General features: G+C 40.1%; 2 protein-coding genes across 2 annotated transcripts in view; both read left to right on the forward strand.

Annotated features, from left to right (window-relative positions):
- Nucleotides 1-1,311: 1,311 nt before the first annotated feature.
- On the forward strand, nucleotides 1,312-15,142 carry c9orf72 (C9orf72-SMCR8 complex subunit). Its single transcript, XM_054613888.1, has 10 exons — nucleotides 1,312-1,490; nucleotides 2,208-2,715; nucleotides 4,103-4,198; nucleotides 4,743-4,807; nucleotides 6,108-6,180; nucleotides 6,971-7,087; nucleotides 8,020-8,255; nucleotides 8,395-8,452; nucleotides 9,911-10,020; nucleotides 14,242-15,142. Exons 2-10 carry the CDS (start codon nucleotides 2,269-2,271, stop codon nucleotides 14,426-14,428), a joined length of 1,389 nt encoding a protein of 462 aa, XP_054469863.1. The 5' UTR covers nucleotides 1,312-1,490; nucleotides 2,208-2,268; the 3' UTR covers nucleotides 14,429-15,142.
- Nucleotides 15,143-19,698: 4,556 nt separating this feature from the next.
- The window catches only part of kiaa1109 (KIAA1109 ortholog), a 74,100-nt gene continuing 66,796 nt past the window's right edge, over nucleotides 19,699-27,002 (forward strand). Inside the window, 8 exon segments of the mRNA XM_054614637.1 lie at nucleotides 19,699-19,812; nucleotides 22,123-22,258; nucleotides 22,459-22,575; nucleotides 24,298-24,376; nucleotides 24,473-24,537; nucleotides 25,210-25,384; nucleotides 25,922-26,003; nucleotides 26,107-26,300. Coding sequence (XP_054470612.1) covers nucleotides 22,153-22,258; nucleotides 22,459-22,575; nucleotides 24,298-24,376; nucleotides 24,473-24,537; nucleotides 25,210-25,384; nucleotides 25,922-26,003; nucleotides 26,107-26,300 — 818 coding nt within the window. The 5' untranslated portion in view covers nucleotides 19,699-19,812; nucleotides 22,123-22,152.

Raw genomic sequence — 27,002 nt, forward strand, 5'->3', positions numbered from 1 at the left:
GGCGGGAGCTGTGACTTGGTAAACTCTTGTCCTCATTGTGAGGTTGCCAGGCAAGGAAGCAAATAGGCAAATTTCCCAAAATGACAGGACACCACCAAATGTGTCTTAGATTGCATTACAGCTGAGTATACAATTGTTCAACTCTCTGTGGAATTGAGAGTGTTAGGGCTCACTGCTTGCAGGAGCATTCACTCTGATGTGCCATTTAGAGCCAACAGCGGCAGCCATCCCATTAGTGTCTTACTGAGACTATTAGGATAAAATATTGTGAATTGGTGTAAGCTCAAGTGTTTAGACAAATAAACAGCGCTGAGAATAGGTGTGAAGGTGTTGATGGTACAGTTATTCAACCATGATGGGAGGGGCTCACTGGGTAACGGTTTAGGGTTGTGCACACTTTCACCCACAGCTTATCTTCACATGCTCTGTGGATGTTTGAAAAGATACATTACTGACTAAACAAACTAGTCAAGAGGCTGCTTCACCCCCGGTGTGTGAAGGAGAGGTACCGCAGGTCCTTCCTTCCTGCTGCTGTCAGGCTGCACAACCAGCTCTGCTCCCGGTAGACCACGACATGACACTAAAAACCTGTGCAATACAACACAAATGCACTGTGCAATAATAGTTATTCTGTCTGTATATATGTATATATAATATTTCAGTTTTGTGCATTCTTTACCGTTTTTTATTGCTCATTTTCTTATTTATAATACTTATTTTGATCTTGTTTTTATCTTTTACTATGTCTCTTGTTTTGCACTATCCTCTATGCTGCTGTAATCCTGTAAATGTCCCCGCTGCGGGACTAATAAAGGATTATCTTATCTTATTTTATCTTATTCCTCATGTTGCTTATGATAAAAGAGGACTAGAGGGCGGTTTAAAATCCCTGTGAAATTGGAATATATCACATATATCCTCAAAGGAAAAAAAAACAACACAATCATGTTAACATCTGTTGACACAGGTAAGGTTCCCCTGGAGTACCTGGAGGAGGTCTGCAGCCAGGTACTCATGGGAGGTGTCATGAATGTAATATAAAGCGGTGTAGTTGAAGGGAGGAAAAGTGGTAAAAAAAAAGAAAAAAGGACTGAAGTGGGTTGCTCACAGCACCCTCAGAGGAGGACATTAAAAGGCAAACACAAAGTGTCATTCTTGTGAAACAGGCTCCGAGTTAATTATTTCAAATAACTCATTTCCCTGCAGGTGCTCGCCTGGACTACAAATGACATCATTGACTCGCCGTCCACCGCCGCGCTTCGTTCGCTAGAGGTCGCTGTGCGTCACTATCATCTGATGACGTAGCGCTGACGTACCAGGAAGTGTTGTTGAAGACAACAACACTGCAGCTGGCTGGTCAGCATACAAGCGTCGAGCTACATGCTACAGCAGTAACAGAAGACGTGCAATGGTGACACGAGAGCAACATCTAGATCTCGTCCTGTAGAAACGCTGCGGGGTGGTTTTAACACAAAAAAGCCGGAGAAGAAGTAAGTTATCGCGATGTTATGTGTTAGTGTGGCTGAGGCTAGTTAGAGAGCTAGTGTGGGGTTCACCAGAGCAGATGTATTAAAGCATGAATGCAGAATATCTCAGACATGTATAAAGGCTGCTATAGGCTTTTGGGTATATATTTTACAAGTGTATATTTTGCAAACAAATCAATTAAGCATGAAAAGGCAATATATTTTAAAAGAGTCTGGTGAGACCTTTGTTCTTAAGATCAGATAAGATCAGATAAGATCAGATAAAATAAGATAATCCTTTATTATTTTACAGGATTACAGCAGCATAGATATAGTGCAAACAAGAGACATAGTAAAAAAAAACAAGATATAAAATAAGTAATTATGATTATAAATAAGCAATTGAGCAATAAAAAAACAGTAAAGAATCCACAGTAACAGAAACTATTATAACTATTGTATTGCACAAACTCTCAGATTTCCATGTTTTTTTAAGCACAACATTGAGAGAAAAAGAGAAGTTGCTGTTGCGTTTGTTCATGAAGTATCAGCTGACTTGAACATCCCGAAACCATTTACTTTCATTTCCGCTTGAAGCCTTGTGTTTATTGGATTGTTTCTATAAGTGAGCTGAAAACTCCTGATCATTGGTGTCAACCCAGATGTGTTGCTTTAGAGACATTTGGAACAGAAGTAGAAACTACTCTTTTACCAAGAATTGATAACTGTCGTTTCCTGTAGGTTTCTTTATCATTTGCTGGTTCCACTTGGGGGAGACGGTGACATTTCCAGGCCCACTCCGATGTCCTCTGGCTGTCCACCCCAGTCACCAGCCGTGGCAAAGTCCGAGGTAGCAGTAGAGGGAGAATGCCCGCTGCTGGCTGCCACCTTCGCCTACTGGGACAACATCCTGGGTCCTCGGGTGCGCCACATCTGGACGCCGAAGGGAGATCAAGTGATGTTCCTCAGCGACGGAGAGGTCACGTTTTTGGCCAATCACACACTCAACGGGGAGATTCTGCGCAGCGCTGAGTGCGGCGCCGTGGATGTGAAGTTCTTTGTGCTGGCAGAAAAGGGCGTCATCATCGTGTCTCTCATCTTCGACGGCGAGCTGAAGGGGGACAAGAACACGTGCGCCTTGTCCATTATCCTCCCACAGACCGAGCTGGCCTTCTACTTGCCTCTGCACACCATCTGCGTGGAGAGGCTAAAGCATGTCATCCGCAAGGGACGCATTTGGATGCAGAAGGTACCCTGCTGTTCCCTTTACTTCTCACTGCTGGTCACGAGAGAAGGCAAATGATTACCCTTTATACCCATAAACCTACTTTAAGACCTGATCTATCCTTAGTTCCTGATTTGAAATGGATATTAAGTAATCTATCACCCCTGTTTTACCCATTTGGGATTGCAACAACATTGCCAGGATAATAAAGTTGCAGCCTCCCAACACAAAGGGCTAAATTAGCTAATTAGGTCTGAGAGCTCCTACAGAGAAAGCTAGTGAGGGGGTAATAATAGGGGGAGACAAAATAACACGACGCACAACACTAAAAATACATCACCGTTTCAGACGCTGCTGTTAAAAGTGGGCCTACGAGGCTGAACGTCATCCAGTAGTGTTCATATCCCTGATACTCACTTAGTTTCACCTTTTTGGACGGTGTTCCTCTTGTCAGAATGTTCCCCCTGTCATAATAAATATTTAACTAGGGTTTTTTATTTTGCCTGATGCACCCACAGTTCTGCCTTTTAGTACTCTGTTACTCATCTTGTGTTGCTTTGAAAACTATATATATATATATATATATATATATATATATATATATATATATATATATATATATATATATATAGCAGAGTCCTCGTTGCTGCCAAGTACTGCTCACTGGCCTTATGGCTGGATATTGATCCTCAGTTCCTTTTTGGCACTGACCATAATGTGTCCGTCTGTATCTGTACCATCGAGTGTCAAACCCTGTCAAGTACAGCTGGCATTGTGTCTGGTCAGAACAATGATGTTGTTACTTATTCTTTGGCATTACCCAATCCAGATCATTATTTTTCCTAGATTTTTACACTGATTTTTTTTTTTCAGGCAAATTTCTTGTACAGCTGTGTGTATTGAACCATTTCAAACAACCGAACGTACCTTTAACCTAACATTTTTCGGAGTTTTTATAATAGTTGCTTAATTACCTTTTTTTTTTCAACCAATACTGATAACATAATATATGAGTTAAAAAAAAAAAATCCAAAAACATGGAGCCCTCACAGTTTTTCTTAAACTAATTGTTACCAATAAATGTACTGAGAGGGACATTTTACTTTGAATCTCGTCAGCGGTCTCTGGAAGACAAACCATGTATAACTTTGTATATCGATCCAGCTGATTTATCAGTCTAGCTCTAATGGCTTTTATTTTGTCCATCCCCTGTAAATCACCGTGCAGAATTCAGCGGTAACACCACAGTATCAGTTGTGTTTTTTTCAGTTGTGAGATTGAGGCCTCCATCTCTTTAGTGAAATGCAGAACATGCCGTTTGAATCCTTAAATCTTCACTCCACTCAAGTCAACCCGGCTCTAGTGTTTGTGCAGTTCTTCAGTTGACTGTTTCCACTTCCCTCGACTTCAGGGCTACAACATCATCTCGGTGCTGAGCTGTGAGATTGTCCCCATCATGGAGCTGTTGGCCTCCATGAAGTCGCACAGTGTGCCGGAAGACATAGATGTGAGCAGCACACGCACATTACCACTCATTCTTCAGAACTTCCAGTGATCGACAAAAGGAACCGTAATGATTGTTCAGGAATTTAAAGCTTTTGGAAATGAGTGTGAATCATTTTCTTGTCAATGGCAGAGTTAATAGCTTATCATCAAAGCGTCATGGTTTGAGGTATTGACAGTAAAGGAGTGGATATCGTTATTGAAAACAATCACATATGATTTTTTTTCTGGGGGAGGGAAAACAAACTATTTTACCAACTTTTCAATTGTTTCAATTGTTCAAATAGTTTATATTTCAAAGAGGATTAAATTACCCAGGCTCCCTGCCTAGATTACCACCCAGTGTGATTCAACACACTTGCTTCCTTCTAATATGCTAATGCGACAAAAGAAGCTCCCTGGAATTCATCTTGCTGTTTCCTACATTGTTTCAGAATGGTGCTCTTGTATTTACATTTTCATCGCGATGCCTGCAAATGTGCCCATCAGCACTTTTGTCTTTGTTGAGACCGGTTTTAAAAATGACTAATTTGTCCCCCGCTGAGTAGATAAAAGACACCGTGCTAAATGATGATGACATCGGGGACAGCTGCCACGAGGATTTCCTCCACAAGTAAGCACTCTCCTGCACAGGCAAATGGAAGACAGATGATGAACAATGCCCATTTAACACCTATCAACCTTCCGATGATGACTAATGGCTCGCCACTTAGCCGAAGTTTCCTCCTGAGAAAGGACGAAAGCTAAAATCACTGTTAGTGATGAGAGTCCGGAAAGTCCATACCGGCAGTAAAGCGCCCAATTGCTCCAGACTTTAAAAGGATTATCTCAGCATCCTGTGGTGATGACAAAGCATCTGTGCACTGTAATTTATTTACTTGAATCTTAAGGATATTTATAGCTGATGGAGCTTTTTAATAGGAGAATTGCAGAGTTACGGAAGCCCTGAGAGGGAAGTAAGAAAAGAAGAAACTCTGGTGATTTAAGTTTTCTCTCCTGTGTTTGTGACTTTAGAACTGGTGAAAACAGATTTTTCCAGGATAATTGATCTAAATTCCTTACATTTTTCTTCATCTGTGTAGCATGATAAACTAAAAAATTAAATACAATTTTTTGGCAAGTGATTTTGTTTGTGTAATACTCATTTCAGCCACAAGAGGCTGAATTGCACCACTACCCCATGTTCTAAATAGAGCGTAAAGTATTCATGTTATACCCAATGGCAGATTAGCACATATTCAAATCCATTTCTAATCAAAATTTATTACAGGCTAACACGCAATATCTGTAATTTGTGTTAAAAAAAAATTGCTGGATGAAAACATGAACGCTTTTAGTCCTATTTAGAACATGGTGAAGTGATGCATCTCAGCGTCTTGTGGCCGAAATTAGTGTTGCAACACAAACACTTCGAAAAATGATCCTGATCAGAACGAAATTCATACGCATATATCTTTTTCCCACCTGTTTCACAGATTTAAAAAAAAAAAAAAAAAATCTAAGGAACTTTAATAGGCTTTCCTGGCAGAACTTCTTTTCTTAGAATTTTTTTTTTCTCCACTCTCCTCTCAGTGCTTCCGTACAGACTAGCTGTATGTTAGAGCTAATCTAAGCTTAAAGCTTAAAACCAACTAACAACTAAATACAAAAAATAAGGACAGAAGGTCATAAAACTAACTACTTACATAAGAATATATTGAAAAGGTCAGAAAATGAACCACAACATAAGTAAAAATGTAAATTCAATGATTACCAGGCAGATGTCACTCTCCACTGGCCCCTCCATCTAAAGCCTCATGTCCTCCTCCTTCCTCTGCTTCAATCATTATTCCCAAAAGCTGTCATTGACGATTAGCGCAATGCTAATGAAGCTAATTGGTTGTAATTTGCATGTCTCTGTCTCTGTGGTTCAGGGCCATCAGCTCTCATCTGCAGACTTGCGGCTGTTCGATAGTGGTTGGAAGCAACCCGGAGAAAGTAAATAAGGTAAATGCTCAGTATTAGTGGCCGCACACAAACATATTCGTAATGCATCTACATAATTTAGAATGTTTTGAAGTGTGTTGTTTTTGAGTTTAATGAGCCCCTCATGCGCTTTTTCACTCTCTGTTGCTGCTTGAGCCCGTATTTTGAAAATGTTGCCTAGGATTGGCAGCTCGGTTATGCCTGCAACGGTTTCCAAACATGAGAAAGCTTATTAGCTTCTGCAAGTGGGCAGATATTGGAATCAAACGGAGAAAATCTGGACCTGCCGAGCCGACAAAGAAAACTGATATTGCATACACTGTTTGTTTAATAGATCTACAGCAGAAAACAGCCGCTAACAGTTTGCCCAATGAATATTAAAGGGATTCACCGCCTTAATTTGTAGTTTTATTGACTTGAGGCTAGAACTGAGCACCAACTAAATCAAGACTTTTTATTTGTGTCTAACAACAAGCCTCAAGCCTCAATGACACATTAGGTTCTATAACCAAAATGTGGCTTCTTTAGTCAGATTTGTGCTGAGATGTAGCTCCTTGAATAAATGTGCTGGCAGTGTGCATAAATCCACCACGTTTTTTAAGCAGGAGGATCAAGGTGAAAACAAAAAGCAATCTATTTTCTGTCCATGTTTAAATAGGAAACCTAATACGGCATGGTTGCATAAGTTTGCACACGTCTTCTAATGGAAAATAGTTGCAATGATGTCAAATTTAAGCTGTTTTCCTTCACTTGAAGGCAAATTAAACCCAATATTTGAAAGTGTTGTGTTGTCTGCTTTCTTTTTCTGCAGATTGTGCGGACTCTCTGCCTCTTCCTCACCCCGGCTGAGAGGAAGTGCTCCCGCCTCTGCAAGGCTGACTCTTCTTTTAAATATGACACGGGCCTGTTTGTTCAGGGTCTGCTCAAGGTAGCCACCAGTTCCCTCTCATTATACAGCTCTAATGCTATTTGAATACGAGCCTGGTTATTGTTCTCTTCTCCCTGCTCGTTTGATGTTGTGATGACCTCAATTCTTTTCTTCTTTTTTTTTTTTTCTCACTCGAAATAGTTGCAATAACATCTTTTTATTACTGCACTGCGTTTGATTCAGATCTGTTTGAATGCATGTCGCTTTTTATGTCGTCTTCATTCTTTATTTATTTATTTTATTATCCAATGTTCACGTTATGGGTAAGCAAGCGTTATAAGTGATTATTTTTGTTCTTCGTCTCACAGTTTTCAACATAACCATCACTTATTATTTACTGCTGTTGTGCCAGGCATGAGGGCTTAGTGTCACGCAGGCGGGTGGCTCTTTATGTCCACAGGAACAGTATAAGAGGCGGCGGCAGACAACCTGCTGGTGCTTGTTAGTTCAGTCATTAAGAGTCAGTACGGTGCACATCTCGGCTGTGATGTGGAGCTCCTGTGGGATCGTCTTATAGATTTCCACATAGGATGCAGCGGGGAACAAGAGAAACCGGCCCAGAGAGAAACAACAAGAGAGGAAATTGGAAGCCGTGTGCTCGCACAAAGTTGAAATTATTTATTAGTTTTTCTGGCCTGCATGTAAAAAAAAAAAAAAACAACACAATACATGAACAAAGAAAGAACATCAGGGTAGCTTTACCATCCCTATGTGTATACATCCATGGCAGATACGTTCAAAAGAAGCTCTGATAAAGTTTCCTATTGTTGTTGTTGTTTCCTCTAGAAAGTCATGTTTGTGTGGAGGGAGCAGATTTCCTACACACTTAGCACATTAATATAAACCTGCTTGTAGGATCACCTGAGGGTTGACAGGTATTCAATATGTATCCCATCCTTTTTTCTTTTTTTTTTTTTTTTTTGAATTCCCAGGACTCCACAGGCAGCTTCGTCCTGCCCTTCCGCCAGGTGCTCTACTCCCCGTACCCGACCACGCACATCGACGTGGACATCAACACGGTGAAGCAGATGCCGCCGTGCCACGAGCACACCTACAACCAGCGGCGCTACATGCGGTCCGAGCTGAGCGCCCTGTGGAAGACGGACAGCGAGGAGGACATCCCCCCCGACACGGTCATTCACACTGACGAGACCTTCACGCCTGACCTGTGAGTCGTGCGCACACAATAACTTTTGTTTCGTGTAATGCACTATTTAATTTGAAGTTTTTACGTCCTATTTAAAAATGCTTATGCCTTATCATAACCACAATGCCTTTTTTTTTTTTTTTTTTTTTTTTTTTTTTAGGAATATATTTCAAGACGTCATGCATAAAGACACTTTGGTGAAGTCTTTTATAGATGAGGTAAGACTACAGCAGCACCTTTCTTCCATATTATTAATCAATTCAATAAAAAAAAAATGCTTAACTGAATCAGAAGAAACAAGACAAGAAAAAGAAAACTGAAACATATTGACAAAAACAGTAACATAGGAACATAATAGATGATGTAACAGCATCCATTATTCTCATTACCATCAAGAAAAATGTGAGAGAAATTGTAAAGCACTATTGATAAAAGCCATATTTACCATTTAAATCAAACAGCAGGTTTTGTTGCTCATATCTTTTTTCAACCCCCAATAGGGATACGTTAGTTAGGAATAAAAAAAGTTAAAAAAAATTGCTTAAATCTACTCTCTAACATAAATAATAATAGTGGAAATGATATTAAAAACTAACAAATAATCTAGCTTTTTGAGGAAGCCCTGAGAGGAAAGTGAGGAAAAAAATCAGGTCATCAATTTTTGAAGTCTGATCAGATTTTTTCCTTTTCTGTGCTTATGACTTACTAACATCGGAAAAGAACAATTTATGGAGTTCCTTTTTTCATCTTTGGAAAAAAAGTTTCGGCAGGTGAAAATCCTTTTTATCGGCCAGAAGAGGCTGAAGTGCACGACTTGAATGTGGATAAAACCTGCTCTTCCACTCCAAGTTGAGTGAAATTAGATGTCACATATCTCTGATTGTTAAACCCTTTCACAGGCACCTGCTTCTTATTAATCAAGCCTAAAAATGTCACAAAATAAAACTGTTCTCGTTCCCTTTTTGGTCGGGTGATGAACCTTTTTGTAGCTCCCCCTTATAAAGTCAGACTTAGTTAAAGTGATAGTGAACCAAATTTACTCAGGCAAGAACATGGTGGCAATGTTAAGTTATTTTGTTGCCTGTTCTCTTTATATACTCTGTTTTGTATCCACTTCTGCTTCAAATAGTTTTTGCAGCGTTATTATGTTCTGAAATGGATTCCTCAGAAAGAATCACAAGCTTCTCTGCTTTCAAATAAAGCAGTTTATTAGCTCTGAGTGAGGACTCAACCAGCTTATTGAGACTGACTGTCATATCAATAAGTAGAAGTAGTAGATATATTACTGCCGTCTATGACTAACCTTGTTTTCTTCACTTCTGTGTATAATATTGTGAAGCTATTCTCGTATTTTGTCTGCGGTACGATGCTATTGATCACAGACCGGTCCTTATATCAGGCTGCAGCAAATACTTGAATGATGCTCCCCCAAACCTCACTGATACGGTCTCCAGAGCCCACAGATATAAGACCGTAGAATTTATTCCCAAGGGTCTCAACCCATCAGCCGCTCGTATGCAAGCGTTCCAAGAGTTGCAAGTTTTTCTCAAGACAGCAGCACTATGTTCCCCTCTCAAGGTTAGCACAAATGAGGGACATTATGGGTTTTTATTCCAGGCCTTTTTGCAGCAGAGCCGTAGCCTGGACTACTAATTGACGTCCTGTGTCGTACCCAGGTGTTCATGCTGAAGCCCGGCCTGTCCCTGCGGAGCACCTACCTGGCCCAGTTCCTGCTGCTGCTCCACAGGAAGGCCCTCACGCTGCTCAAGTACATCGAGGACGAAACGTAAGAGCTGTCGCCGCTAAGACTTTAATCCAAATAGCAAAAAAGGATGATTGTTTGGCAAAAGACCACTTCACTAACACCCCCCCCCTGCTCAACAGAGGAAACAAAATAATCCCCAAATCTAAATAGCGGAGCTGCTAATTCACTTACATGCCCGCCATTGTTTTTGTAATCGACTTTTTGCACCGTAGCCGCTGACCTTGCTCTGACGGCGACACTGACGGGAAACACCCTAAAGCTTTGTATCACACTTTCACAAGTTTGGAGTCAAAATCACTGCCAGTACTTTTTTTTTTTTTTTTTTTTGCATCTGGTATTGTTATCCCCAGGGTTTTGTAGTGCAGAGGTGAAGGTACGGCAAGCTGAGGGGGACAATTGACCGAACACGAAACGATAGGGAACTGGCGACATGGACTCCAATTGAGAAACAGTTGTGAGTCCCGGGTGAGGGTCCAGTTTAAACCAGTTTCAAACAGCACTAGGTAGACGTACGGTGGGCCTGCAGGAGGAGTTCAAAACCAAAACAACGTTGTGGATGCAGGGAAGAAAGAGTTGAATATATGATCCGACTCTCTGCAGAACAAGTAGTACAAAGAACACAGGCACTATTCTTCTGAGCAGTAGAGAAGAAATAGTCATAAGATCAGGTGAGTCATCCTTCACCCTGCTCTGACCAAGCGGACAGGAATGACTGAGATGCCTCACAAACACTACTGCGGTTGACTTTATGGATATGCACAAACACAGTAGCTGAGAAACCTGAGCTGCTTAGTGTTTGGATTGAGTCCAATGATATCTAGACACTGTTTGTTTACGATACCAACCGGTGCATAGCAAAGGTCATGATTAAATTACATGTTTCCACTGGTGAAGCTCCCTGCACTGATTGGAATCACTTCACCTTGTTCTGTTACAGTGTTGCTGAGCTGGCAACACCTATATGAGGCTGGAAAGATGTAGAAATTACATTTTTTTTTTAATAGTAACCAATAGCAACAGGCAATCTACATTCATGATCATTATTATGACTTATTTTAATAGTAGCCATAGCAACAGGCAATCTTCATTTACGATCCCCGTCTGTTTCTCTGTAACACTAGAGTAGCAGCCATGTTCTCACACGCAAAAGTTATGACGCACTTTGTCTGATTGTGAAAGATAAGATAAGATAAGATAAGATAAGATAAGATATACTTTAATGTCCTGCAGGGAAATTTGTTTTGGGCTCCAATACCCTTGCCAGCATCCCAATCCACATGCACGCATTGGACATAGATCATACATACACACAAAAAATGCTTAAATTCTCAAGTCGACAATAGTGAAGAATAATTCAATAATAAAACCAGGTGTGATCAACACAGATAATATCACACAATACCAGGGGTGAGGTCAGAGGAGGCACCTTGATGTTACCTTCCTCCATTTCTTCCATTTTTTCCCCAACAGATCTGATGCTAGTCTGACTCACCAGATGTGCTTTCGACTGCCTATTTCACGTGGTGTTCTCCTCCTCTTCTGCTAGCTGCATCATATATTTTGCAAGTGCACTGTTGCTTCTTCCTGTGCTTTGCCCCGCCCACGACGATAGTGATTGGTTTTTAAAAAAAAAGAAAACAAGCCAGAGCTTTATTATTCACAGCGCTCTGGAGATGGCTATAGTCTGTCTATGCAAGACAAATTTTATAGTAATGGAAAAAAGCTGAAGGCATTTGAGACATTTCAGACCTTTGATGTTTGAGGGCCCTCGTATATATAAAACAACTATAATATTAGACTAAAACACTAGCAATGTGCAGTTGTTCCTGGGGGCTTTGGAAACTTCTGATTGGCAGTTTTCACATTTTATAGGCTCAACAAATAATCAGCAGATTTTTCAATAATGTAAATCAATTCCAAGCTTGTGTAAACCAAAAGATACCTTAAATGACGTGAACAAAATGTAGCCTGTTTGACGGTGAGTCAGACTCACAGGACTGGTTTATGATGGTGATTGGTGTTGGGGAGAAGCTGTGACCAGGCGGCCGCATGTCGAGCCAAGCGAGGCGATGAATCGTCATGACAGCTTCCTCCATCTACACAGCACGTGTGTGGTGGGGAAAAAACGTGCCGATCAGGGAAAATGATGCAGAGCACATGCCATCATCATCAGAGCTCTAAATTATGTTTTTACGATCGTCATTCGATCACTGACAAAAAAATGCTCGCTCCTCTTGTCTCCTCCCCCGCTGAGGCGAAGAAATGAGACGGCATGCCAGGTGTCAAGGTGACCCGGTGGCTTTGCTTTAATGCTTTTCTCATTTAGGCAGTTGTTGTTTCACGTGATAAAACAATAGAGAAACCAGTATTATAGCTTTACATTTCTTCTCTCGAGACTTTGTGCAAATAATCTTATCTAGTCACGCTCCAGTCCCATCACGGTTGCAGAAACCACTTTCTGGCACGGCTCTAAAATAACCTTAAAGGTAGTTAGTAATTTTTTAAAGTGAGGTTGTATGAGGTACTTATCCATATTGATATATTACCTCCAGTAGATGGCGGTTGGCACGCCCCCTGAGATGGGACAAACAGAACAATTTGAAACAATATTAAAAAACGTCAAAGAGGTCTGGTGGCTTTGAAGAGAGCATATGTAAAGACTTCAGTTCCCCGTCGGAAAGAGCTGTTTGAACATAAGTTAAAGCGTTGAATATATCCTAATGCTGTCAACCCTCCAGAGCAGTAAATTGCGTTGCTTCCGTGCTGTAACTCCTGTCTGTTTCTCCAAACTGGAGGTGTGCCCTGAAGTTAATACACTGACTATGGAAAAGTACCTCATACAACCCCAGTCAAAAAACATCCAAACTCTCCTTTTAAGCCCCAACTATTTATTTGAGATACTTGCAGCCCGCCGTGTCTTCAGTTTATTTCGAGATTCTCTCCACTCTGTTGTCCCCGTGGCGACCTGGTCATCGCTCCATCTGGGCCTGACTCATCTCCTTCTGTGCTCCTAAAGGAGTGGACTGACCTCCCCACTCCTTCAGGACAGCAGTCGCTCCCCGATTAGTTTTCCTACTTAGACATGATTTGGCTTTTTTTCCTGTAAATGAAAGAATGAGGGAACTTGAGCAAATGCATCAAAAGTATGTAAGGAGTAACTTTTGGTCCTGGCGCTTCTTACTTCAAATTTTGAGACCATTGTCACTCAAAGTGAAGGTATTCTAACAGGGCAGTACATTTTACACTGGGGTTACTAAAAGTGGCTGAATAGTTGCATCGGTAAATGCAAACAAAACAAACGCACCTAAAAATCCCACACACTATGGCTCCATTAGTTTCTGTCACATGGTGTTTCAAAACTGTACATCCATACTGTGGCACCATATTACAAATTTTGAAGCTGCACTGATGAATATTTTTATGGTTACAACATATCAAATGTGTAATGTGGAGGGGGATGAACCTACAGAGAATTATCACCCAACTCTTCAGTTGCCCTCAACTCTGCAGAGCTGTTACACATGTTTTGAACATTTTTGAAGAAAAGAAAACAGAGGACGGCTGTTTTACTTTAGAACCAACACCTCAGATATGAAACATGGAGGTCATCTGTTGTTTAATTGGAGGAGACAGAGTGAAGGGAATTAAAGATACATTTCAATCAGGGGTTCAAAACTCCATGACGCCTTAATATTCACAAAAATGATTATTTTTTTTCAATTATTTTAATTCTATTTTATTTATAAAAAATTCAATATGCAGTCATTTTTTAATTTATATAAATTCTAATTCCCCTTTTTTTCTCTTTTTTTCCCCCCCCGACTAAATAATTCAGGATTAATATTGCCGTGATGATGGAAAAACACATTTTTGTATAAATTTGACTTAAATTGGTCCCAGAGATGTGATTTTTGAATTCATAGCTAGAGTCTGAACATATCTCACTCCAGAGAAAACACTAACTACACAAGAAAAAGCCACTATTTAGGTGCTCGCGTGAGAGGATGAAAGCTCTTGGTTATGGTGCTGCTAACAGCCTGAGGTCAAAGGGCGTGCTATTACACAGGTGCCTCGAACAACATTGTTTATGCTCAGTAGCGGCATACATAATTCATCGTGGCATCGGCGCTCCTGTGCACCAGCTGCAGCCTCAAACTAGATGCTAATGCAAATCCTCTGACCCCGAGCATTGTATGTTGTTAGCATTTACACCACACAGTCTCTCCCCTCTGCTCTTCACAGGCAAAAAGGGAAGAAGCCCTTTAAATCCCTGCGCAACCTGAAGACGGACCTGGATCTGACGGTGGAGGGGGACCTGAACATCGTCATGGCCTTCGCTGAGAAGCTGAGGGCGGGGCTACACTCGTTCGTGTTCGGGAAGCCTTTCTACACCAGCATGCAGGAACGAGACGTGCTCATGAGCTTCTGACACCTGCACTTTTTTTTTTTTACATATTGGACAGTCAATGGAAACAGATGTCGTATTGTCTTTGATTTGTTTTTATTGTTACATCAACGCATGCACGTGTGTATTCTCTAGACGGCCATTAATGAATACTTTGTTTCTGCTTTGCTGAAACGAAAAGAAAAGAAAAAACGTTCTGCCTTTCCCTTTTTTGTGTCTTAATAAATTCACGGCATGATTTCAAAGACTGATTGTTAGCAATTATGAGCCATTTGAATTAAAGTTCTGATATATTGCCTTGATCAACTGTGTAGCATAATGTGAGTTTAGTGTTTTAAGAAATGATTCTCAGCCAGATGAATTATTCATGTATTCTATGCCTTCTGTGTTAATTTATGGCCTAGGAATTGGCTGAGGTACCCTCCAGGATATTTGCGATTTGATTTCGAAAATCATATTTATTAAAACATGAGTTATCGGTTTCTTCGCTGCCTGTGTTTTACAATAGCCTCAGAACCTTTTGAACTTGTGGATTGCCTTTTTGCTTTTTTTTTTAAGAAATACAATGAATGAGTCTGTGTGCTGAATTTGAATTGTGCAGATAAAGTGACATAACAAAAACATTGTAAGTAGTCACGAAGATTTCATTAAAGAATAAGACAACAGTCAATGAAGTCTTATCACAATCCTTCCTGACAAAGCAGATCTGACTGTGTCATCATTAAATTAATTCACGGATTTGCATACGATTCTTTTTTTTCCCTCTTCCCACTCCAACAACCCTAGTATTTGCTGTTAGGATGATCCATCTTTACTGGTGATCCTAAAATGAAGCGATCTAGTTGATATGCTACATGCATTGCTTCCAGAGATGAAAATGGTTTTGACAGTGTAATACGGTGAGTTGATAATGGTGTGCCATTTTCCATTTTCCCTACATTTACATGTCATTTTGAATCCAGAACATTTGAATTCAGGACAGTCCGCTTTATAGAGAAACATGTTGTCTTCTCTATATTTAATACATTTGCTCCCTTCCATTTTACTTTATTGTTTTCTTATATTTTATTAAACAAAACCCTAATGAGAACAACAAAAGGAAGACAAGAAGAGATTGACTACAGGCCAGTTAACATGCAGAAAAAAATTAAAACTATGGAATAAAAGAACAAGGTTAAGGCTGTTGTGTGTTGTGTAATACTAATACCATACCTTTTCTGCCACCACATGCTGGATAGTTTTCTCAGTAGTTGTTAGTCATAATCAGGATTTCTTTTTATATTAAATTGCTGAAATTCATCTGACTCAAACCACTTTCCAATTTCTTCTGGCAAGCTCAATTTTGGCTGACCATCAACCAAGTTGGTACTAGACAAGGTTAATGGAGCTGAGTCTGCCAAATTAACACTATATTTTTCTTTAACTGCAGAAAGGTTTTCATCAATATATTGAAAGCAGCAAAGAGTGACGCGGGAATGAGTCAGCATTTTGCAGTTCCGGTTCCCCCATCTCAAGTCAATTGTTTTATTAATTCAGATTTTGATTACATTACAGTCATTTAGCAGACGCTTTTATCCAAAGCGACTTACAGGAAGTGTATTCAACATAGGTATTCAAGAGAATTACTAATCACCAGAATTCATAAGTGCATCTCCTTTCTTAAACAAGCATCTAAAAGCATAAACCAGAGCAAAAGTATAGTGCAGAAACAAATTACTACGAAAACAATAAGTGCAACAAACTAATACAAATACAATAAGTGCAACAAACTAATACGAATACAATAAGTGCTACGAGGAAGGCTCAGGGTAGTACTTCATGAAGAGGTGAGTTTTCAGCCTGCGCCGAAAGATGGGCAGCGACTCTGCTGTCCTGACGTCAGTGGGGAGTTCATTCCACCACTGAGGGGCCAGGACAGAAAAAAGCTGTGACCGGGGGAACGGGGGAACCAGTCGCCCCGAGGCAGCAGAGCGAAGTGGTCGGGCGGGGGTGTAGGGCTTGACCATGGCCTGGAGCTAGGAAGGAGCTGTTCCTTTCACTGCCCTGAACTGAACCTTGTGGAACCCCAGTAGTCAGCATGCGTGGTTCCGACACGGCCCCCCTCCATGTCACCTGGTAGGATCGACCTGTCAGGTAGGATGCAAACAAGGAGAGTGCAGAGCCTGAGACGCCCATCCCCTCGAGGGTGGAGAGGAGGATCTGGTGGTTCACCGTGTCAAACGCCGCTGACAGGTCCAGGAGAATCAGGACAGAGGAGAGAGTTCGATCAGATACACACCATTAGGCCCATTTGGCAGCTAACCACCTATTCAAGATGTAACTGAATAACATTATAATAACATCGACCTGCTGGGAGCTGTAAGAGTATAGTTAACAGTGGATTTATTGGTGATGTGGAACAAACTGAGGCAGTTCATGATCTGTGGAGTCCTTCACAACCAGACCGCACTTTCTCTGAGATGTGGCTATCCATAAATGAAACCTGTGAGGAAGCTGCTTTCTCTAAATCACTGGATGAAATAAAGGCAGCTTCAAGATCTTAGTCTATCTATAAGTGCCTCAAGCTGGAAAAGTATAATTAGGTGTCCTCCAGAGGACCTTGAACTGTTGCATATTTAAAACAGGAGGGGAATGAGCCAAAAGTGAAGGAGCTGTTAATTACTAATAAGATGCCTGTATAGGGACCTCCTTCAGCAATTTATTTAAAAAAAAACAGGAAAAAGAATTCATGTGAGATATGGTTTCTTTTAAAGTCACTGCCAAAATAGGTCGGTCTTGAGGGGAAGAATTGATTGGCAGGGAAAAGCTTTCAGCCGGATGTTTGGCACCTTTTCAGTAAAACGACTCCTACGTGTTCTTTGGGGAAGCTTTGTTGCTGTGACTGGAGGAGGGCATGACAACAGGCTCTTACATTAAATAGTACCCCAGAGCACTGGCAATTCTTAGAGATAAAACAGAAGTTGATGTTGTAACCGTAACTGTTTCTGGTGCTTTGACACAAGTTTGTTTTGAGTGAAGGGAGATCGGATGAGAATAGAACAGTAAGTCAATACTGCCTCATTTATTTTTTTTTCATTTTGGCTCCAGGGTCAGAAGTTAAAAGTTTTCAGCTACTTTGATATTCAAATCACTTTATTAACTAATTTGTGTTACGATGAGCATTTTAAAAGTACCACTGATGGAAACAACTAAATATTCGCAGAATCTATTATTGCATAGGTGAATTTGATTGTAGGAATGGTTCAAATGGATAAACAAAGCAGAGCTTCAAAAATAACTCCCATGTTGTGAAAACATTTAATTGGCACAAGGCATGTCAATGTTGGTCGGTCGGTCGATCCATCACATCAGTATCTCAACTATTAAATGGATTGCCAAGACATTTTGCACATACAATCATGGTCCCAACAGGATGAATCCTACTGACTTTGGTGACTTTTCCCTTTTGCACAACCAGCAGGTCGAAGTTCTCAATTATCTTGTGAAAAATCTCAACATCTACTATATTGCTTGGCAGAACATTTTGAACATTCATGGTCCACAGAGGATGCATCCTATTGACTTGATGACTTTTCTTCTTGCACCACCAGCAAGTCAAAGTTATCACTTATCTTGTGAAATGTCTCATCATCTACTGAATGGATTTGCAGAACACTTTGAACATCATGGTTCCCAGAGGATGAATCTTCACGACCCTAGTGATCCCTCAAATTTTCTTGTAGCTCCACCATGAGGTTGATATTTGTGGTTTTTAATGTGAAATTTCTCAAAAACCGTTGGACAAGATTGCTGTGAAATTCGGCACAGACATTCTTACCCCTGTCGGGTTTAATTTGAATTTGTTTCATTCTCTGACTTTTCATCTAGTGCTATGATCAGTTCAGAATTTTCATTGTCCAACACTTACATCAGCCTTAACTTATATGTGTAGGTATCAGCAGATGTTTGCATGCTAACGAGCTAAACTAAGAAACACTAAGAAAAACATCAGCATCTAAGAAAATAGTTTCACTCATGTGGAATACTACTCATTGCATGCATCTAACCAAAGACTATTGTCAAGGTATTTTGGGACTTTTTTTAAAAGCCAATACGCACAAATATTCAGGTGGCAGGAATTTTTTTAAGTGAATGTGATAATTTTTTTTAATCAAATACTTCACCTTTCCTGAGAAACAAGGTTAGTCTAATGGAAATTGAAAACTAAAATTAAGATGTAAACAAAATATCTACAACAATAAAATGTGTAACAGGCTGAATTTAAAGTGCTGATTTTGTCTGTCTACCAGCCTACACATTACACTCTCTATTTCAAGATGATGGCAGGAAAAAACCCTAATATACCAATAAATACCATGTATAAACTGCACAGGATAGGCTATATAAGGGGAGTTTGGACACAACTTCTCATTCAATGGTTTTTCTTCACACCTGCATAACCCACAGGCTAACACGTCATTAGCCAACGAGCTGTTTTTCTTTATTTTTATTTTTTTCTACATTGTAGATTAATACTGAAGACATCCAAACTATGAAGGAACACATATGGAATTATGTGGTAAACAAACAAATGCTCAACAAACCAGAATATGTTTTATATTTTAGATTCTTCAAGTAGTTGAATGAGAAGGTGTGTCCAAACGTTTGACTGGTATGACTCTTTGAAACATGAAGCCCCCGACCACTATATAGTGAATTACTATATTCAGATATATAATATATAATAGTGAATTATTATTATTATATTATTATTATTATTATTATTATTATTATTATTATTATTATTATTATTATTATTATTATTATTATATTCACTATTTTCACTATATAGTCCACACTGAATATTGAAAGGGAATCTCTTTACGTAATGCTTTTAGCTCAACACTATGAAATATCACGGTGATAAACCACTTTCATTTCTTTGCTCTGTTCACTGTTTTGAAATATATTTATGTGTATTCTTTTATTTAATTGTCATAATGTTTTTTTTTTTTTTTTGTTACTATATTAATATTTTTGGTTATTATAATCTGAAAAACTTTCGTTTCCTTGACCCTGCAATGGTTTCAACAAACCTGTACAGCAACAACACAGCACCGCTCATATCCCTCTACTATAAAAACATCGACGCTGATAGGTCGATAGATCTGTCTGTCACACCGTGTGTGGGTGTGGCCTCGCTCGCGATGCCCTCTGATTGGCCCGTCTCTAACTTGCCACCCTTTCCTATTGGTCAATTCTGCGGCCGCTCTCGGCAGAATACCGGAAGAGATGTTCACTGGCCGCCTGCCAGGTAAATATCCACCAGAGGATGCTAGCAATGCCCATGTCTGACACGACGAAAGGGACAGCAACTCCTGGACAACTGGAGCAAAGATGAAACCACGTGTTCTGTCGAGGACGTTCAGGTATTTCACCGACACCGCGTGACTTGTTTTCAGGGTTTGAAGAAAGCAGAAGTGTAAAGGGTGCGGCCTGCTGTCACTAGCCTGCTAGCTAGCCTCAGTGCTAACGCTATGATGTGTAGCGGCTAGCTTCACACCTGCATAACCCACAGGCTAACACGTCATTAGCCGACGAGCTGTCCGGCTGCACTGGACGCTTGTGTTCACGATACAAGGAGCACGTGAGGGGACAGGTCTTTGGGGTTGCTCGTGCTGAAGGTATTGTTAGCCAGCCAGCTAGCTTTAGGTGTGTGGCTCTGGGATCAGGACTACACCTGAGTCCAAGCATGTAAACAAACCCAAAGGCAGGCGAGGGACGTTGTTATCATTGTCTCAGAGACTAGCAACAGCATCTACACTTAATGTTGTGGATTGTCCTGTGTAGTAATTATTATTAAATGTATAATAAAGGTCTCAGGTCCTCTTCTACAAGGCGTGGGTTCATCTGCACTTTGTGTTTCTGTCAGATGTTTTGTGTTCAACAAGGCTTGTGCAGTGGTCACCAGATTCCACTGCACAAATGATAATATATACAGTACCAGTCAAAAGTTTGTTCACACCTTCTCATTCAACTACTTTGAAGAATCTAAAATATAAAACATATTCTGGTTTGTTGAGCATTTGTTTGTTTACCACATAATTCCATATGTGTTCCTTCATAGTTTGGATGTCTTCAGTATTAATCTACAATGTAGAAAAAAGTAAAGAAAAACCATTGAATGAGAAGGTGTGTCCAAACTTTTCACTGGTACTGTATGTCAATAAGAAGTGTCAGTAATCTGACAGTGGCTGTATGTATGTTTCCTTGTCATTATCTGCAATGATGATATATCTGGTATATCCCCCCCAAACCGTCAGCCTTTAGGTGGACTGTTGGTGGGGTGTGTTTCGTCTGATGTTGACAGTATCCGTTTGGAGAGTGCATACCATGAACAAGTTTGGGATTAGCTGTGTTGGCTAACTAAAAAATGGATACGTAGTTTCTTTAGCTGATGTATTTACCCTCCTCGCTGTGCTTAAGTCACCGGTAAACCAAAACTGAAAACAGGTGCCTGTGATGAGTCACAGACATCACTGATTATTCTGGGATGACAGGTATGAGCTGCCTTACAGAAATACCTGTATTGCGACACAGATACATGTAAACAGATACATGTATGAGGTTACATTTAGTTGAGGTATTTGCACTTGTGATTCCCAAAAAAATCATACAAACACTGCAATTGCCTCCTGCCTAGTTGTACATAATAAATAAACCCAACAGCCTGATTTGGATTAGCATCTGACAGGTTGCTGATGTCAAGTACATGCATGATATAGAGACTCTGTTAAGTTACAAAATGACAAATTGAACAGATAATTATATATTGTGTCTTTGAAATATCTGTCAGAAAGGCTAATCTAGAAACGTCTCTTTCTGTAAGGGAGAGTGCAGGGTTTGGTTACATCTCAGGGGTTTTACAGCCAACCTCATTTAAGATGGATTAGATGAGGATTTGTGTGTGTGTGTGTGTGTTTGTGTGTGTGTGTGAGAGAGAGACTCTCACTCACACACACACACACACACACACACACACACACACACACACACACACACACACACACACACACACACACACACAACACCCTTAATGTGCAACACCCTTCCAACAGCCCCCTGCTACACATAAACAAAATAAAGTAATCCTCCCTGTAAAAGCAAAGTCCACGTCACCAAACACAGCCGATGTCCTCATGACATACAAAGTAGGTGCACACATCGCTAATTATGATCACGAGTGGTGTTACACACAGCAACACTATGCGAGCTTAGCGCTTATGGATGTTGGGTACTATACAAATGATTTCAATTCTTAAACGATTCCAAAACCGTACGACACAGTTGATTGCTAAGATAAGTTAGACTTTATTTCTAAATATGTTATGTCAAATGATTTAAAAAAAATAAAAAAAGATATACCCCCTGGGCAATATGGAGAAAAAGAGATATTTCGATTTTGTAGGGTTATCACAAAATATTTACACAATGAGATTTTTGCTGGATGATGATGAGTAATGTGGATATAATGACAAATAATAGAACAGCTAGAACAGTCTGCTAACCTCTTCCTGGGAAATGAACTCAGTACCAATGCTTGCATTAAAAATCTTTAAATTACATTTCTCTGTCTTTGCTGTGGGGCTTAGTAATGTCCTCCTTTTTTTATTTTGTTGGCCTTTTTTTACTCTTTTGTTCCTGTGCCGTGGAAGTTACCTGACATTTCACTGTTTTAGTTTTAGGTATCGGACTGAGAGCCTGTAGCCATGGATGGGCATGCTCCCAAAAGCAATGAAAGCACTTTCCCCAGCTTCGTGGACCTGGATGACTTTCTTACCAAGCACAATTCGAACTTCATCTGGCTCCTCGTTGGTAAGTGCTCTGTATCTGCAATGTGGAGAAAAATATACAGATCATTGGAACGTTTTCTTGAGAATTCAAGTCACATGAATTCTCAAGAAAACACATCGCTAGAAACCCGTCACGATAAGAAATACAGCAAAAATGTTGTATTTCTTATTGTTTGTAATATTTCTTGTATTAACAAAGTGGACCATGTTTTTGTCTTTCAGCCACCATTCTGTCCTGTGGATGGATCATCTATTTAACTTATTACAACTCCCGCAACATTGGCCTCATCCTCACCCTCATCATCAACAGACTCTACAAGGATGGCTACATTCATATCGGTGTGTTCATCCGGAGCTCCGTCACACAGTGATGAATAGGGAGGAGGAACGCTGCCATAGCGTTCAGTTTACGGCGTTAACTCAGTCTGCTGAATATTTCATGATGAGCCGGCTCCTCTCACTGATTATCTTCATAGAGCCAGAACGGCAAAATGCGACCAACACCTGATTGAATTCCTCTACATCAATGACACAGAACCTAATTTATAAAAGCACCTCGAGGCCATAGTTCATTATATTTCAGCGAGTCATTAGTTTCTTCCAAAAACATCAATGTCTTTACTAAAGAGTACACCTGGAGAGATCATCTGTTCTGCAGTACAACACTTAATACTTTACAATCCCAAAATTAACCAAAAAAGCAAGTCAGAGCAGTGATGCTGATTGTCTAATGAGACGTGTTTGTGTTGAACATTGTATCAGAGTGTGTTGACAGAGACCTGTAGCTAACTGGCTATGAGTAAATATCAAGTGCTAAAAGGATAACAAAAGCAGCATTCAAATGTAATTTAATCAGGATATCATGGTTCAGTCTCTTTGCCAACACGTGTTGCTACAAAGTGAGCAGTCAACCGTGTGCCAGCTCATCTATTTCCGTACTCCAATCCATAGTCAGTGTATTACCAACAGCAGATGACGGTGGCAGCCGTCAGTTTGGAGAAGCAGGCAGGAGCACCATCATCGTAGCAAAGCTGTAGACGGGGGCAGCAGCAAGACATATATTTTAGCCACCTTTAAAAAAAAAATCATAATAGCTTAAGTATACGCTAAATTTTGAATGTTTGCACTGCACTGGAAACTGAAGCCGTTATATCCATCTATGCTGAATCTTCAAAGCCACAAGACTCAAATGACAAACGGGCAATTTTATCCGAACTAAACCTTTTAAAGCACCAAAGTAACACAACAACACAAACAAAACCTTCTCAACAAACAGCTATTAGGTCCACACACAGTTTGTTATGTGATGAGCAGGTTTGAACTTGTCTGAAGGTGTGTGTTGTCATTGCCAGGCCTGAGTTGAGTAAAAATAACTCCTGCATAGATTGACAGCGAGGCACTGACCAAAACGGGTTTCCTAGTGAGAGGATTTACACATCTGCTCTTCAGACAGTCGGAGGAAAAAGTAACTTAATTAAGTCCACAAACATGTGGAAGTGTCAGCTTGGATGATTCTCTCTCTCTCTCTCTCTCTCTCTCTCTCTCTCTCTCTCTCTCTCTCTCTCTCTCTCTCTCTCTCTCTCTCTCTCCTCTCTCCTCTCTCTCTCTCTCTCTCTCTCTCCCTCCCTCTCTCAGCGTGCAGTAACTGAGCCAAACAGTGGTGATGGAAAACCATGTTCGGTTTTCTTACTCATTGACGACTCTGACCTACTTGTTATACAATTAGATCCTAATTAAGCGTTTTTTATTTCTTAATGAGAAGAGACAAAGTGATTAAATATCTCACCAACTCCCAGACTTCTTCTTTTTTTCTTTTTAAACCAAGGCTCACACAACCATCTAATTACATCTTTTGTTTACTTTCCTAATTATTTGAAGAATACTTTTCATTACTTTTTAATTGACACCACTGTGATCAAATCTAAACATCTTTAAACTTGCTTTTTGAAATTGCATTCATATAACTTAATATAACTCTACCGCACTGTTCTTGTTAATATAAATATGATACCTTCACTTGTTTTGTGACTGTAAAACAAAATGTGTCTGAACGCTCCGTAGGCTCCTTCTCCTTCTCCGTGCTGTCGGGGAAAGTCATGTTCAGAGACGTCTACTACATCGACCAGGACATGTCAATCAGGTAACCTGGCCCGTGCTGCATCCTTTGCTTCTGCTCTGTCACTCTAGAACCTTATCTATCGCTTGCTTACTGAATGCTTTTCTTTTTTTGTAACAGGATACAGGATGGCTTCCTCATATTTCGCTGGTGGAAGATGTATAACCCAAAACAGAAACAACATGGTGAGTAGAGTTGTTGACGGGGGAGCTTACGTTAAGAGATTGTCATTAGCCTGGGAGCCAGCTGCACAAATCACCTTATGTTAAGATTTTCCTAAAACAATTTTTTTGTTGTTGCACAAAACACCCTTAAGTCTTCACCTTAAGGCTTTCGTCAAATTTCCACTTAAGTATTTAAGGTTTTCTTCTTATCTTGGTCCAATACTTAAGGAATCCCTTAAAGTTAGTTCCACAAAAGACCTTCTTAGCCAAAGCAATGAAAAAAACAAAACTCAATTACCTGTGACTCGAGCAGACGGAGTGATGGAAAGAGGAGCTTTGCAATTAATGGTCACTCTATGGGTTTATACAATGGGATCTTTCCACTCAGTAATATACTGCTATAATATCTCTTTCAATACAGTAAATAAATAAAGATTGTCTTTAACTAAGGAAACCTTTTAAGGCCCTCTGTGAAACACCCTTAAGTAAGTCCCTTAGCTAAAGAGAAAGTAAGCCTTAAATGCATCATTTAATTGTTGAATTCATTTATCAGCCCTATAATAATAATAATAATAATAATAATATATTATAACATAATATTGTAAAACTCTATATTTGACCTCCCACTTTGCATGAACCACCACGTGGAAGGAGACCTCATCATGAGTTTGCTCTCTTGTCTCTTGTCTCTAGACCCCAAGGCAGAGACCCGGCTTTACGTGACGGTCAACGGCTTCGAGTTTCACGTCTACAACCGCACCGACCTCTACGCCCGACTGCAGGAGACCTTCGGACTGGACCCCACGCTCATAACACCCAAGAAAGATGATGAGAAGGGACAAGAGGATCGAAACAAGACACTCGAGAAGTAAAACCAATGGCTCATCAAACACTGTATCCGTCTGTTCAATTGTTAGGGTTGTTTTAGAGGAAATGAAACTTCAACATCTTTTTAAAAGCTCAAATAGAAGTAATAAAGATATATTAAGATAAATACAAGCTCTTGAGAGCTGAGAACTTTCATAATTTTGCTTCTGTGCTTGTCTTAAGTTGGACTAGAATGTTTTACAAATGTCATTGGGTAAATCACCTAGTTTTAGTGTTAGTAACAATGCACAAATTTATGTGGTAAATAAAACAGCAAAAAAACAGGAATCAACAAAATACCCATCAGAGATGATTCTTGATAGGAGATTTGATGACAAGCAGTCTGGAAAAAAGAAAAAAAAAAAAGGCTGAACAAATGTGCTCCCTTCTCTGTCTGTTATGACCAAATGCATTTAGAGTGTCTGCACAGAGGAGAGCTGTCGTCTTTTCCCACTGAAGGCCAAACAAATAGGGCTGACTGGAAATGTAGCACCATTAAACGGCTCTAAGACTGAATGTCTTCTCGATCCCTTTGTAGCGTGAACATCAAAGCAGAGAGTCCAGACCACACGTCATCTTGGCGCTCCCTCATTCCTGTCATCAAGGTTAACATCAGCACCGTAAGTTCCTTTTTAGAAACGGCTGAAGAGCATTGTTGAGGAAAAAAAAAAACAAGTGTTCAGGCCTGGTCCCTTCACCGTATGCGTCTTTTCTCTCCGGTAGGGTCGCTTGGCGTTTGGGAACCACTACCTGCCCCAGACTTTGTGCGTGAACTTCGAGGATGCCTTCCTGACGTACGCCACCAAGCCGCCATCCAGCCACCTGGACCAGTTCATGCACATCGTCAAAGGCTCGCTGGAGAACGTGCGCGTCATGCTGGTTCCCAGTCCGCGCTACCTTGGCATGCAGAATGACGAGTAAGTCCAAGTCACTTACTGATGAAGCGTTTAATTGAGCTGCAGATTAACTCATTTGCAAAGGCTGGCAGATCCAGAGGGGTCACTGGTTACATTCATATAGAAGCTATACCAGAAGGAAATTAATAATGAAGCAAATTTGGTATTTATTTATTTATTTATTCCAAAACTATTTCTGAAACTTGTACACATCATTTTTCAACTCATGTCGTTGTCAGTACTAAAACTGTTTAGAATTATTGCCGGAAGAATAATGATGAAATATCCTTTGCCACTCATTTTTGAAGAGTACCATAATGACCATAAAAAATGAGATCATTATAAAGCTTGAAAATATAAATAGAGGTCCGTAGTCTGTAGCTCCCTTCAGTGCAATTTAATAAATCACACTTAAGGGAGCGGCAGTGTGCGGACCTTTATTTATGTTTTTATTGCTGCCTTCTTTTGGTACAGCAACTGCCTCTATGTTTTTTTTAAAGGTGCGCTACTACTTTAGATTCATATCATTGTAAAGTTTGAAATGGACATTTCTGTGAAATGCTCTCTCTGTTTCTTCCTATTTATCCTGCAATATGTAATGTATGGTGTGAATCTTAAACACAGGCAGAGGACTCACTCTATATTTCTTTGTTTATTTTAACAAAATGAAAATCAAAGTGAGCTTTTGTCGCCACATTTGTTAGGTGGTAATTGCAAATAATA

This window comes from Anoplopoma fimbria, chromosome 15 (genome assembly GCF_027596085.1).
Source record: "Anoplopoma fimbria isolate UVic2021 breed Golden Eagle Sablefish chromosome 15, Afim_UVic_2022, whole genome shotgun sequence".
Taxonomy (NCBI): Eukaryota; Metazoa; Chordata; class Actinopteri; order Perciformes; family Anoplopomatidae; genus Anoplopoma; species Anoplopoma fimbria.